Genomic DNA, 15,397 nt, shown 5'->3' on the forward strand with positions numbered 1-15,397 from the left:
CTGTCCAGAATCTAAAATAAAGTATTCAGGATGCAAAATTGAATTTTGATACACAGAACTCTAATAAACCAAGTATTTCACAAGCTACAGAACATGTAAGTGAATAGCAGCCGTATATCAGAGAGCTGTTTTCAGATATTTGCAATATACTTCACATCATGTCAAAGCGTTTATGTATGCCTTCCTCCTCTTCTAGACTCTCACAGGTTTAAAAGCCTCCCATCCCTTCCATCCCCACAAAAAAGCCCAGATGTTTAAAGGAAATCAGACACTACACAGGTTAAACAACATGGTTCTATTAAAAACTATCTTTAACCATGGCACTCAGTGACAGCAATACAATACTTTTTTTTCCCCACAAAGCAACTAATATAAAAATATGCCATAAAATCATTTGTAGACTAGTATGCTAGTACATACATGTAATCATAACATTCTTTTATAAACTCTTTCCTGAGATACCTTGGGTTGTTTGATTTTCTTGTATTACTGGATGCATTATCTTTGTGATTCATTTAAAACAACTGTAAAATATTTTGTATGTGCAGGCCACTAGCAGTAACATGTAAAAAGTAGTATGTAAATATATGGCAAAGAAACAGCTCTTAGAAATTATGCACTTTTTCACCTTTTTTTTTTTTTTTTTTTTTTTTACAGCATTTGGCTCCTTGGGAGGTGGAAAGGAGGAGCGTGGAAAACCTGAAATTGGAGCTATGAATTGACAAAAAGCAGGAAAGCATTTTGGGAATGTTAGAAGTTGGAATATAATATAAATGACACAAAGAGAAAACCATAATTCATGTTGGCTATGTATTGCCTTATAAAGCAACCGGAAATATTTTAGTCAGTTCACAGTATAATAAATATTTCTACTAATCTGTTTTGGAAGAGCAAATGGCTTTAAGGGTTTCAAGCTCCTCTATAAGTTTCTTGTTCTGAACTTCTAGCACTGCAACACGACTCTCCAGACATTTTATGTATTCTTTCTTCCGACGTCGACATTCTTTAGCAGCTTCCCTGCAAAAAGCAGAAGTAAAAAGTGCAAACAAAAAAGCCATTTGCATGCTATTAGAAAGCTCAGCAGAGTAGGGAGACTACGACTGAATTCCAAATTTTGGAGTATCTCCCAAATCAGTCTGAAAACACTAAGCAAAACTGGGTTCCACAAGGGCCTCAAGTGTCTCTTTCTCAAGTTCATATGGCAATCTGTAGAATTGCTTCCTCTCATGCCTTGATTAAAGTTCATAATAAACAAGGTCCAAATGAAAGACAGTTATTCTGCTTTATGACAATAAAGATCTTTGAGGGCCTTGAGTTCCTCAATGAGAGTCTTGTTTTGGTTTTCAAGCACAGCCACACGATTTTCAAGACATTTGACATATTCTTTCTTCTTTCTGCGACATTCTCTGGCAGCTTCCCTGGAACCAATACAAGGCAAATGACTACAGGAACAGCCACAATATGGCAAAGACTGGATAAATGAAATTACCTGCAATCCCTGTGGTTCAACAACCACCACCACCACCACCACCACTAACAACAACTGTTGGATTGCACAAACAGCACAGCAGATAACAGCCATAATCAATAACATGGTTAAAATGCAATTCAAACCAACTAAACCAACTTGAAACAAATTCAGCACCGACAAATACGATGGTAGAATACACAGAGGAACTGAGAAAAGCACAGTAAATGATGACCAAAGGACACATTAAGACTGAAAGCAGCATTTCTTCCAGACATACTCCATTTTATGTGTTTATCTGGAGTATGATCTCTGCATTCAAAATCTTAAATTCAAACCCAGAGAATTTACTTTCAGAAGATACAAACGTAACACTACTCTCTTCAGATAAAAAGATAGATGCCAAATTAAAAACCTGCTGCAGTTTTTTGTTTTTAACCAAGAAGTTAAGTCCAAACAGTTTTTTAGCCTTTCAGAACTGTCCACCTGGGCATATTTCCGTGACTTCTTTTTTTTTTGTTTTTGGCAAGTGACAGCCCAGAGCCATTCCCACAGCTCTGCTCAGAATTCTGTTATACCGAAGCTACACACTTTAGATAGCATTTTCAGAAGCACATCTCAACAAGCATTCAATTCTAATAGAAGTTCTATAAATACTGGGGTTCCACTCTGCTAACGTTTTGGAACTTTAAAAATTGTCAGATTGTGAGAACAGAACTTGGCAGCAAGTTAGATGCAAGACAGCATAGAGACTAGTTTTAAAAATGAAGAGAGGAGAAACAAGGGGAGGCACTACAATGCAGAAATCCTTGTGAGTAATTTAAAGTAAGGACAGGCATGAGAGCAAAGCAATACCATGAATTCAACCATAATTGGCTACTCAATGTATTAGAGATCTGCATAGCAGACTATTTCTTCCTGAAGGCATTAATCTAATTTCTATTGATTGGGATTTAAACAAGGAAGTCCCCTACAAATAGCAAGAAACATGTGCAGAGAAAGACAGGTATTTACAGCATATGGTCAATTCCACGTCAACTAATTTAAAAAAATATACAGCCATCTCACACAGTATGCTAAATGACAAGAGCATTGTACAGTAACTTATCACAGTAGTGAGGTAGTTAGGAAATTCTGTAATTATCATTCAATCCTAAAATAGATCTTCTTCACAGCATCATAAATGAGCAGCTGCTAACGAGATTCTCAGCTATTATTCTAACCAATTCTTTCCAGGGAAGTTTCAAGATGAGCACGCCCATACTGGTCATCGTACTGTCAGTGGAAAAAAAAAATAAAATCATTCAACAGTAAGTATACTTCTGGATTGTCACAAAAATGACCAGTAATGGACAACATCAATACTGATTTCTGAGTTACCATAAAACTTTAGAACCAAAAATCCATGGAGATAAGGCCAGCTCTAGTGGCCAATGGTGTTAGTGGCCAATATTCATCAATGCTCTAAGTACGTGGGATGACTGACAAAGAATTTCTTTCCTTCCCTTCGTCAATCACAGGCAGTGCTCATGACCTTAAGAAGAAAATTTTATTAGAATGATTTATTTAGCAACAGCACCTATTGTTATGCAGCCTTACCTATTTTTCATAAGTCGCAGCTCTCTCTTGCGCGTTGCCTCTTCTGCCAACTGCTGAGGACTATGCAGAGTCCCTGGCGAGGCTGCCATTACCACTCCCTGAGGTAAGGTAGTAGTGGGAGTTCGAAGCTGGTAAGCTGGCATGTCTCCAGTGGCAGCTGTATTAAAGAATCATATTTAAATCTTTATGCCAAAAAAAGAACTATGCAAAAAGTCTCACTGGAAATAACAGGATTTGGCTGATGAGTTACCAGGATCCCTACTACACAAAGTATCTCACAGGCCCGTAATGTCACAACTAGATTTTTTTTTCTGACTAGCTTTCATTTCTCTGTTGTGAAGCAAGCGACCTAAATTGGCCAGCCAGCCAGCCTGAAGTCTGTGAAAGCTTCCACATGGCTCTTCTCAAACAACATAGGGAAAGCTGTTTGAGAAACGCTGTCAGATCTTGCCCTCTTATTTCCTGTTTGTACAACCCCATGAAAAAACAGCCCTGCTGAGGGTTATATACTACCACTATCCTCTAACAGATGCTTCAGGGCTTCAGGAGTCAACTTGCTCCTCTTCCCTGTGACAGCAACAACAGTACCAGCTCCTGCTCCTTCCTTTAGAGCAGCAGCTTGGCAACCCTTGGAAAACTGGGGAGAGCTGCTGCTGCCAAAATGAAACGGAACAGCCAAATGCTCACAGCGAGCAGGAGTGTGTCCCTGGTGCAGGAGGAGCACAAATAAGATGCTGCTGCATCAGCAGGCACCAGGAAGCAGAGGCTGCAGCACAGGAAGAGGCGTAGCTACACAGTAAGTGGGGTGCAAAAGTTCTCCTGAGCCTGCCGGCTTTGAGCTCTCCCACACTAGATGCAGATATGAAATCTGATCTTGGAACCAATACCCTTCTGATACACTCACCTCACTTCCATTTTTCTAAAATACTTTGTTCCTACATTATGGCATTGTGTGCTTCAACTTTCAAGTACTGTGAGAGTCCTAAGTGCTGTCTTGTCTGACAGAAAAATCAAACAAAAAACGCATCCTTCTTAAAATTTTAAGCAAATATTTGCCTATTCAACTCCATAAACATTTCCTATTATCCCAGAACAGAACTTCAATTTTAAAGTAACTGAGTATAAAAGATGAAATTTCAGGGGCTGTTAAACTATGCTTAATTTATATTTAAAGCAATATTAAAGTGACAGAAAAACTTAAACTGGAAAAATAAAATGTAGACAAAGCAGTTTGGGGGAGGCTGACAGAGCAGTAGAGAGACATCAGTCAACAACAGATTGGCAGAACCAAAACCAAATCCTCAACTTCACAAAAAAACTACCATTAATCTGATGCAGTTTGTGCAGGTGGTTCACTAAATAAATAGAAAAAAATTGGCTCAAGCTGTGTTTAGACTACAATTCCACAGCCTTGTCCCTAAATCCCTACCAGCTTCAGCAGCAGCAGGGCGTGCAGCACGGCCGGCGGAGCGCAGCGGGGCTCTGACTAATCCGCTGGGGCCAGGGCTGGGCAGGCAGCTAACGCCACCGAGGCCTTGGAGCGCTGCCCGGCAGCTGCCACGGCCTTGGGCTGCTCGTGTTGCTATCACAGAATGACTTAACCCTTGATTTGCATTCTCCACTTCTGTTAGGAGCCCCGGGTATGTCAAGGGGATGATACTTCAGCTCAGTGTTATAAAAATGGAAATTTGAAGACTTTCTGGGCTCACCTTCATGCTGGCCACATTATGTTTGTTTTTATAAAGGCTACTGCAAAAACTACCTTTGTCCATCTCTCTTCACTAGGAAAAAAGAGATTATCTTACATTGCATTAGCTACAGTGAATTAGAAGTCAAAGTGAAGCCCTTTATAGATCAAGTCACAGGGAAAAGCCCATAACCCAGGTTACCTCAGCCTGACAGCACCAACAACTCTGTTGTCTTTGCTTGACTTACACTCAGATGTTACCTAACAGAACTTATTGTTGCTGCTGTTAAAGGGACTCTGAGATAATGCACCTGCAACATGGCTCAACAACAGCGAGCCCCTATCTCAGCTGGGATCAACAAGCACCACATAAGTAAGCAACAATGTCTGTGCGAATGGGCTGACCACGTTCCAGTGTGTGTACCTGCCTAAAACTTGGCTCAGCTATCAACTGACAAGCGTGCTAACAGATAAATAACTGTTTGTTGGTATAAACCTAGCAAACCCAGGCACTGCAGATAAAAAAAAAATGAAAAAAAAAGCTTTGATGTTTGCTTTACGATGGAGTAAATGACATGATTCCAAATCGATTATTTCTAACTCTGCAAAATTTGGTGTAATATCTCTAAATGTTACAAGAAAGTACTGTCTCCCCTGGAAAAGAGATTGGGAAAGATGAAACAGACTTTAGACAGGAAGGCTAAAGTACCCTTGGAAAAAATCCTGGTGTTTAAGTCATACACATGGTGTACGCCATAATCACGGTGTTTAACATACACATGTACTACACAGAAGGGTACCTTCCATTTCAGCACCTGAGACACAAATCCCAAACCCCTTGATCCAGACTGCCAGACCTTTAAAAACAGCGTTCATTTCTAATGAAACCCTACTGAGCTTTAAGGTCATTCCTACGTATCAGACATAGGGCTGAGAATGTTAACAGAGCAACAACCTTGTAGGTGGTATTTTTCCTAGCACATTGCCCTAGATCATCTTTTTTTCTCCCTCATTAAAACTGCAAGGGAGAAAAAAGTCACCAAAAACATAAAGCTTTGAGTTGAGACTTAGACAAAGGAAATTCTTAACAGGAAATTAAACGAACAACAAAAAAAATACATTCAGAAATGCACAACTACACTTGTAAATTAATTTCTCAAATAAAAAATACTTAAGTTATCAAACAAACATCAAGCACCTTGTATCAGCAAGCTTGGTGGAAAAAAAAATAGCTTGAACACTAGAGAGCATCCCTGCATTTGAATTCTTTCAGCAACTACACAGGATAAAAAAAAAAAAAAAAGACACACAGCACGTATTGGTGTATCTATTCTCCCTTCCTGTGAGTCATAATGATGAGACTAAATTATCAAAGGGTTTTAAACTTCACCACTGAACTGGCTAAACAAGACATGAATCATTATTCCTTTGTGTATAAAAACACAAAGCACAGACTTGGGGAAGATAAATATCTTTGGATTAATGAAAAAAGTGGTACCAGCAACAAGCAGCACGTCGGTACTGGCTGCAAACTGGTTAACATTACAGAGCTGCCGGAGGCAATTGACGAAGCAGAAAGGAACTGACTAAATCACAGCATGACTTGGAGCTGACGTCAATGTGTATCTTGTTTGGAGTTTAACTTTTCCAGTTCCCTACTGCAACACGATTCCAGGAAATCTAATGACGTCAGCCTTTTGAACTCAATTAGCTGAGGAACAGACCATTTTAACAGCGGAGGAGAAAACAAGCAGGCATTGCAAGACTTAAAATTTCTGCTCTCAAATCTGCTTCTATTCACTATTTTCTTTAATAAGAGAAGCAAAAGGGTTTATTTATACCACTGAAACAACTTACACCTTTATCTTACAGCTATACTTCAGCCTATTTTAGCTACCAAATCTGTTAGCTGTTATTGCTAAACAAAAAAAGGCAGTGTCATTTTTACAAAATAAATAAATAAAAAAAAAAACAATTACAAGCATAGCAATATATATGACTATATCCATAGGAAATGATTTAAAAGTGGTGGATTTTTTCAGCAAAATCCTCCATCAAATACTAGTTATCTGAATCAAGCTGTACAAGAACTTACAAACTAACACTAATTCCCCCCCCAAATGAAACTGTTAAAATTACTCTGAAATCCTACAGCGACTCCAAGCAGACCCTTTGTACCAGTTCTGACAGATTAAGTTACAGCAACAAGTTCAAAAGAAAATGCCACAAATACCGAGCATTGCTTAAACATACACAGTATAATGTAAAAGACTAATATATTTTTTACCTGTTTCATCTCCTGTTACAGCCATGACCAGCTTCTGCACACAGGCTTCTCCTGTCGCTCTACCAGAGCTCAGCATGAACTGTTCCAAACTAGCAAGCATGTGCAGGATTACAAGCAAGAGCACTGACATCACAGTGACCTCACTTGCCTACCGCTGTCATTAATACGCTCTGTCACTGGAACAGCTCACTGAAACTGCAGCCCAAAGAACTGCTTTTCCAGTAAAGCTTTTTTTTCTTCCTTCCGTATTTCTGTAAACCCAGCTTTGTTCTCTTCCCCTGAATTATACATAAAGCTACAGAAAGCACTCACCACAGAGCTGGCTGTAAAACAAGACAAAGACTCAGAGCACTGACTGACAGAAATTAAGAAAATGACTGCATAATTCATGAATGATTTAGGGTAAAATCTCGATTGGACAGAAAATAGTGACATTTTAAAAGGGCTTTTGCAATTGTTTTGGTTTGAGCGGCTCCTCTAGAAGGCAGAAATCTGACAGACAGCCGTGTGAGGCAGCAGAGCTTAACAGGCTGTAACAAGTAAATGAAAGGCTACAGCTCCTTATGGGGCAGGGGGAGAAGGCAGGGGGAGACCTTCAAGCCACTCATTTCATTTCAGTTAAAAGCTTCAGAAAAGACTGAAGAAAGCTCCAACAAAATAACAGCCTAATGAGAGTGATTTCAGATGGTCTAACAGGCAGAACAGTAACTCTGAATAAGGGCAACCTCTCCAGCCATTCCCTCCTTTTTTTTTTTTTTTTTTTTTTGAAAAAAAAAAAAAGAGATCTGGCTGACTTATTAAAAAAATAAAGGAGAAAAATCTCTACTTTAAAGTATTTGCTCTTCTACAGCAGCTTGAATGAAACTAGATTCAAACCAGCAGTCCAGGCACTGTTCTGTACGCAGGACATAGCAAACTCCTAAAGCCTGTGTCTGTAAATAATTTACACTGGCAATTCATCAGCTGTATATATAATAAAGGGAGCATCAGTGCAAAGGAGGATCCCCCCATGATTCCAAGACCACTTCAGGGTCACATGAACAAAAGATCAGAACTGAGCTGATACATATCCTATCTGAAAGGTTCTGAAACTGCTATTTTACAGCCCAGGACCAATGTTTGTGGGGGTTGTTCCCCCCTCCCTTCTATAATTATTAAAAGTTAAATTTAAGTGTTGTCCGCCCAAAATCATTATAAAAATATAGGTGTGCAGATTCAATGTTTACTAAGCAGAATGTTGCTTTCCTCTTATAATCTGCACTATCATGATATCATGTACTGATAGCCAGTCAACTAAGAAGTGTACATAAATGACACATGTTCATCACCTATATACCTGTAGCAAGGACTTACTACTCCATTGTCCCACTCCATCCTCAGTAACTCAGGTTTGTTGATGATATGCAATTAGCAGAACAAGATCTCTCTTATCTTATACATCCTCAAGGGCTTCCACACTCTTACTTTTCACCTAAAGTATTTGTTTGGTACATGGCATACAATAATTTGAAACCTCTCATCTTCTGATCATCTCCGAGTTCATGCTCACTTACTATTCCCTTTGTATTTTTTCCTGTATATTTTAGGTAGCATTTTTTCCAGTGTCAGCCCCTTTGAGCATCACTAAAGCACCAGTCTTTGTTTGGGCAAAAGAAACAGAGAATTCCAGGAAAATTCAACTTTGCTGAGCATGGACAGAAAACAAACCAATTCAGTTAAAAGTATCTAGAAAATTCCAGAAGCAGGATATATCCAGCAGATATTCAGTACCTGTCTCTGAATCTCTTTTGAAAGCTTTAATCATATGTGAGATATACTCAAAAAAAAAAACACATACCACCACTAAAGTGGGAAATTTGGGGAGGGGGAACAAATTTGGGTGTTAAGGTTTCACTACGAATGCATACCTAGTAACACTTCAGGTAGTTGCAATAGTGCTCTCTGCATGATGAAGGCCATTTTAAGGTTTTTCACATTCTAGTCTTAAAGTTTAATTGAAATGCTTTTAAGTCTTAGGAAGACATTATATTTCAGCAAAGAAGTAACCAGAGGCAATAGAAGAATTCAGGTTTGGTGTCATTATTTAGTAGTGCCCCAAAAAGCGAAATATTTACAAGCTAATATTTACATCCAGAGTTTCCTTTACAGCAAAGGGACAGAAACAGCCACTTGAAGACAGAACTTATCCCAAACATCCCTATTAGGGTGAAAAAATCCTCAACCTGGACTTCACCAACTATCTCATTCCGAACTAGGGTAAGTTTAAATTAGAAGATGCAAGGAAGAAGTTCTTAACTCAGAGGGTGGTGAGGCACTGGAACCAGAGAAGCTGTGGATGCCCCATCCCTGGAGCTGTTCAAAGCCAGGCTGGATGGGGCTTTGGGCAACTTGATCTAGTGGGGGGTGCCTCTGCCCATGGCAGGGGGGTTGGAAGTGGGTGATCTTTAAGGTCGCTCCAAACCCAAACTATTCCATGATTCGTTATCTGTCTGCATTTAGGTGATGACACTCATCCATTCCGTGAATACGTGTTTAATGTCTTCCTATCCTTTTCATGGTTTACTTCAGTAAGCTGTTCTGGCTTAAGAAAGCATTCGCCCATGTTTCCCACTTTCCTCCTCTGTACTGACACAAGGACAAAAAGGAAAATGGAAAATAAATTCCCTATATCCTCCCTAGCATTAATTTAGTGTCTCTATATAGAAATGTTGCATGCATTTCCAAAAGGTTTCCTCAATATAATCCAAATCTCAACCCTACTGGTATTGATAAGAATCCAATGTATGTTTGGTTCTCCACTTCCCTCAGCACTTCTGAATGGCTGGGAACAGTGGAAGAATAGGAAATCCTGTATAAACTACAGTAAGGTTTAAGAATTCACTATTCACAGTTCAATTCACATGTATACATTTCACAGGACCTGTAAATTGTTGTTCTGTGAGAAAATCAGCTCCATGAAAGGATCTCCTTTCCAATAATGGCAAGACAAACCACAAGGAAATTCTGCCCTAAACACAGCCTTATAACCTTTCAAGTAACTTCAGAACTTGTGGTGTATGAATGCTGTTGAAAAAAACAAATTAGTTTCACATACTAAATGAGATGCAGACTCAGCATCTCAGTTCAAACTGCAACACCATCTTTATTTCAATTAAACATGTCTCTCAGAACATGGACAGAAGCATTCAAAGCAGAAGATGATTTTATCCTGTTATTTCCTCCTCATACCTTGTTTTAATCTAAAGAAGTATCTGCTTTACTGAACAGAGGAACTCAGTCTCCTTGTAAGACCATCTTTCATATTATACAAAAATGTTATTTAATAGTGCTACAATGTAAACACAAAATAATAGCCTTTTAGGAAGAAATGTTTAATATGAAAAAAGTAAAATGTAGTAGACTAATAAACAATACCTTGAACAACAACCTGGTTTCCAGGAACAAAAAACTGTTGTGTGCCATCAGGCGAGTGTGCTGCATATTGCACGATGGTAGCACCGGGCTGAGGAGCTCCTGAATTTGTCATTGTTAATGCCTGAAGTCCCCGGACTCCATCAGAGGGTGGGTTAGAAATCTGGATTGTACCACCTTGAGTTATAGCAACTAAAGATAAAAAGAAAAAGACGGGTTAGGCAACAGAAAGAGACATACAACATGCTAAAGCACATCTCCCTTTTTAAAATAAACACCGTCTGATAGGACTCCAGGTCCTCTTCTTGTTGAATGAGCAATTATATTATATATAAGAAACCCAAAACGTTAATACTGATTTTCACAAACATGAAGCCTGTTGTGTAGTACATGCCATGTGTCTAACAAGGGAAGAAAAAAAAAAACAAAAAACTGCTTCACTTAGTTTTCTCTATAAATTTCCAGCAATATTAAAAATACTGCTGGAAGGCCTAAAATAGTTTTAGCATAAGGGGGGGGAAAAAAGATTGGTAGCTTCTAGAATTGCAGTTTTTTACACTAATATAAAAAGATTATTTAAAAAAATCTGTCTATCAAATCCCATGACACAAAACCCAGGACGTCTAGACAAAGAAGAACAATTCTTCTAACACTCACTCCTCCTTTTCTTAGTTTGACTGAAAGCCTAGGACAAAAACATTTTTCCAAGTTTTATAAAGCTGTAAAGAGTCTGGCTTATGTGAAAAGAAACAGAACAGAGTCTTCTTCCCATGTGGTCAACAATATGAAAAATGTACTTCCCCACCAAAAATAAAAAAATAAAAAAAAATGCTGCATAATCTGCAGCTAGCTCATCATAATTAAATAATTAGACAAAAGTGAAATTCCCTACAGAATTTATTAATTGTCTACGACTTTTCAAATTAGCATTGTCCTCATCAAGAACAAGAAAATGTTAACTAAAAACTGTTAGAAGGAAACCCAGTTCCCAAGAAGTAACAGGCTTATGTGAAGTGGTGTGAGATGGTACAAACGTGATATGTAAGTACAGATTCATTACTGTCAACTCCTCAGATTTCACGGCCAGATTCACATTATTTGAGGACATCTTTGAATGTTCAGCTCTGGTCATCTGACACACGATTTTGTTAGATACCCACATGCATTTTGGAGGTAGACAGTTGATTTCAGACGTTCTGTCTTGACAATAGGTTAACTTGAAAGTACAACATAAAACAGTAACACCTCAAAGAGTACTGAAAGACTACCAGGTGATTACTTACTAATCACTAACTGTTATTGGTAAGTTCGGGAATAGTAGCAATCTACTAAAACCTCATAATTTATTTCAAAATATAGGAGTTACCTACCGAAGTGGCCAAATCCAATTAGCTAATTTAGTTTCTATTTGGGGTAAAACAGGGAATTCCTCTCAGGCTTTATCTGCAACAAGGTTCAGCATGACCTCCAGTCCTACCCTTAGGATGCGGAATATCGCACAGAACCAGATGCATGCTACATGCATGCTCCAAAAGGCATTACAGGAAGAAAAAAAGCAAAAGAGCAATATGCTGGTTTTGTCTGGCCTCCAAAGCAGGAAGTGCCCCATTTGGAGGCAGCTTAGAGGAAAGAGAAGTAAGAATTAATCGTTGTCTCCTCTGTTGTTCATTAGGTCCAGGACAATAGCTGGTTCTCAGTAGCATGCAAGCTTCCCAGCAGAACGTCTCTACCTCCCAGGGACGTGAAATTTACTCAACACTGAACTCACACAGATTTAGCAACAAAAAAAAATGCTGTGTCTATACCATTACAGTATCACACTACATAAAAAAGTTAGTTCAACTGCTTAGTTAGATTACAACACAGCACTTTTTAAATAACAGAGAATGTACTCCACTCTCTCTCCTATAGGACTGATTCCTACCCTAGTAGGAACATGACACTCCCCCCACCCTGTTCACTGCCCTAATCCCAACCACTGCACAGATACTTCCTGTGTTAGAGCTTTGCTTGAAACTGTGCCTTCAGAGAGTACTGGATTTTCCCAGACATCTCCTGGTTTTGTACACTGTGCACTTGGATATAAATGGCAGCTTCTCTTAGCTAGGACTGAAGGTGAAACTAACACCATTCTCCGAGTATGATCAACACTTCCAATATCTTTTTCCCTCCGAAGACAGGGCTAGTCTTTCCCTGTGTATTTCCTCATTCTGCAACTGATAAAATTTGTTACAAACCTTTCCTAAGACAGCAAATAATCAAAACAGATGGCAAAAGAACTAGTTCTTGTCATTTTCCCTGCACTGTTCCTGAAAGAACATCATGACATGCACAAGTAGGCAAGAAGGAAGTTGATTCACAATCTCCATCTAAGCAAACAACTCTTGCATGTTTAGCCCACCACCACAGGTGAGGCAAAACAATTTTTCAGTATTCAATAACCACTGTGACAGAACTACAGCCAGCAGAATAGTTTTGTAGCAAATCAGGCTACATGGCTCATCCAAAAAACACCACCCTAGGAAAAGGTATATATTCTCCTTACAGGAAAATCAACATACGCAGTGATGGATGCAAACCCGCATTTTATCTAGCTGGTCATGCCTGTCAGTCCATCTGCTTCCACAGGCCAAAGCCAGGAACTCTAAGGAAAGGAAAATGATATTTGGAAACCATGGCAACGTATCATTTTGGCTGGTAGAAAGTAAGCAAAGAGCAGCCATCAGTGCTGATAACAGAACCAGTACATCTATCTTAAAACCAAGTATGTTATAAAGTTCTTCCAAAAAGAATTATCACGTACCTCCAGACACCAACACACAGCCAAAACTATCTTTTTGGCTACTCTTAATCTGCCTCTCCCATTCAGGAATAGAGAGAGAAATAACGAAAACCAAGGATTCAGCAAATTTAGTGAGATATGGTATATTTTAAACCAGGCCACAGTAGGGATAGCTGTAGTGCCACTACAAGGCCAGCCTTCATTGCCATGGACAGCAGAAAAACTTTAGAACTGAACTGCTGGCTGCCTACACAGGAGAAGCCAGGCAACCAACACTGCCCCAGGACAGAGAGGTACTCAGGTACAGTGATGATAAGCAGATACAGAGAAATAACTGACGGGAGAAATAAAGATTAAATAGATCTATGCAGTGACCTTCTGCATCACACCCAGCCAGAAGTCAGCACACGAGAGTTCCCACACAGCATTCCTGGGTTTAGGGGAGCCCAGGCAGGCAGCAGCACAGCTGCTCAGAAATGCTGCAGATTTGTGCCTTTTGGGCCTGCTGTCAGAACTAGAAGCAAACTGCCAAGCTCTCATTGGTAAATTCCGAATTAAGACTCCGTCTACTACAAGGAGATTCAACCTCAGATGTAACTTTTCTGGCCAGCAGTAACTTTAAGGACAAAGACTGTATGTTTTCCTACCCAGAAGTGGAGAGAACAGACTTCACTGCAGCAAAAGATATATGACATTTTAACTTGGAAATGTAAACTTAAGAACAAAAACATCAAATTAATAAATTGAGTAAGAAAGCAATTTCCAGGAAGACAAGGCTCTCAAAACGTATTTTTGAGAATCTCAAAATGTATTTTTGAGGGTCTATGAAGACTGACATTGCATCCTGAAGCAATGTCTCATTACATCTGAAACTTATTAAATAAATATTTGTAGATTTAGTTATCTTAAATATACTGAAAAAAAAGCTACCAATAGAACTTCCTGAAAGAAAAAGCATCATGAAGCAGAACTCTTCTATGCCTGACCCATGCTTAAGCCAGACTTAAATGAAGATAAATGAAATTTAATTAAATTTCTATGGACTCTGCAAATTCAAGCACATGGTTGGTGATGCTCTCTGCTCTTTGATTTTTCAGAAGTAAATGTTTGTTTGAACAAGAAAGTCTTGAAACTGCAAATACTCTTCTGAAGCTAACATCACCACCCCCACCCCCAAAAAAAGAACAAAGCAGATTCTGGACTAGATAACTGTCATTTAGCATGACCAGAAGTCCATGGAAAAGAGCACTTCAAATGATGGACATCACAAAGCAGACCTTTATGCCTGCACCTTAGAGGATGGGTAAGAAAAGCAGCTTAGGAACTCCACGCAAAATTACTTTCTATGCAGAAGCGTAGATACTCTATGCGAATTCTGCTTTCTCAGACAGGATAACAACTCAGTTGTACAAACTAAAAATAAATGAAGAATTCTAAGGGTGACTAGAACACTGCATGCGGAAAGACATTTTACTTCTTTTATATTCTACCGTTCATGTTTTAATAGACTTTGTCTGTTCTCAAAGCAAAGTTTCAGAAAACATTCCTTTTGCAGTTCTGCTGTCATTGTATCAAAGGGAAAATACCTGCATTTCAGCAGGTCTATGCATAGAAAGACATCAAAAAATAACTGCAGAAATGAACCTTTACCAAATACATAATTGGAAAAAAAAAAAAAAAGTTATTAGAAAGGTATCCCTTGGATGATACATGATTAAGCACAAAGAAGACATACGGAGCAAGTTATGCAATGTTTTCAACATAAACACAAGAATTGAAAAAAAAAAGATCTCAAGAGTAGAACTGTGAAACTAACTTTTAGACTGTGTTTGGATAAAGCACCAAATGCTGAAGACTACAATTTAGGTTAACTCTGCAGTTAAGAGAGTGTTAATCATTGGCAATTGGAAAGAGAGATTGTTCTTTTAAAAATGAAAATTCAAAGTTAATAAAGAATTTCATGCTCCAACCCTATGCTGAAAAAGGTAACTCCTCACCAATTGCCATTTTTCACGTAGTGTATAATACTAATACATATCAAATCACAGCAACATGAAACTGCAATGGTTTATAACACTGTACATGCACACAAAACATAACCCAGTGCCAACATTTGTCATTTCATCTGAGCCTCACCTCCACATTTTTAATGCGTAGGAATTC

General features: G+C 38.7%; 1 protein-coding gene across 10 annotated transcripts in view; it reads right to left on the reverse strand.

The window, feature by feature from the left end:
* Nucleotides 1-276: 276 nt before the first annotated feature.
* Nucleotides 277-15,397, reverse strand: part of CREM (cAMP responsive element modulator) — a 28,214-nt gene continuing 13,093 nt past the window's right edge. For 5 of the 10 annotated variants that reach the window (XM_035317741.1, XM_035317743.1, XM_035317744.1 and 2 more), the window contains 3 exons: nucleotides 10,456-10,644; nucleotides 3,068-3,224; nucleotides 875-1,418 (listed from right to left, as the gene is read on the reverse strand). In XM_035317741.1, coding sequence (XP_035173632.1) covers nucleotides 1,274-1,418; nucleotides 3,068-3,224; nucleotides 10,456-10,644 — 491 coding nt within the window. In that variant the 3' untranslated portion in view covers nucleotides 875-1,273. Of the gene's footprint in view, nucleotides 1,419-3,067; nucleotides 3,225-6,252; nucleotides 6,276-7,041; nucleotides 7,223-10,455; nucleotides 10,645-15,397 lie in introns of those variants that run through there. The other 5 variants (XM_035317742.1, XM_035317747.1, XM_035317749.1 and 2 more) reach the window with 4 other exon arrangements.

The sequence above is a fragment of the Oxyura jamaicensis genome, chromosome 2 (genome assembly GCF_011077185.1).
Source record: "Oxyura jamaicensis isolate SHBP4307 breed ruddy duck chromosome 2, BPBGC_Ojam_1.0, whole genome shotgun sequence".
NCBI classification, from domain to species: Eukaryota; Metazoa; Chordata; class Aves; order Anseriformes; family Anatidae; genus Oxyura; species Oxyura jamaicensis.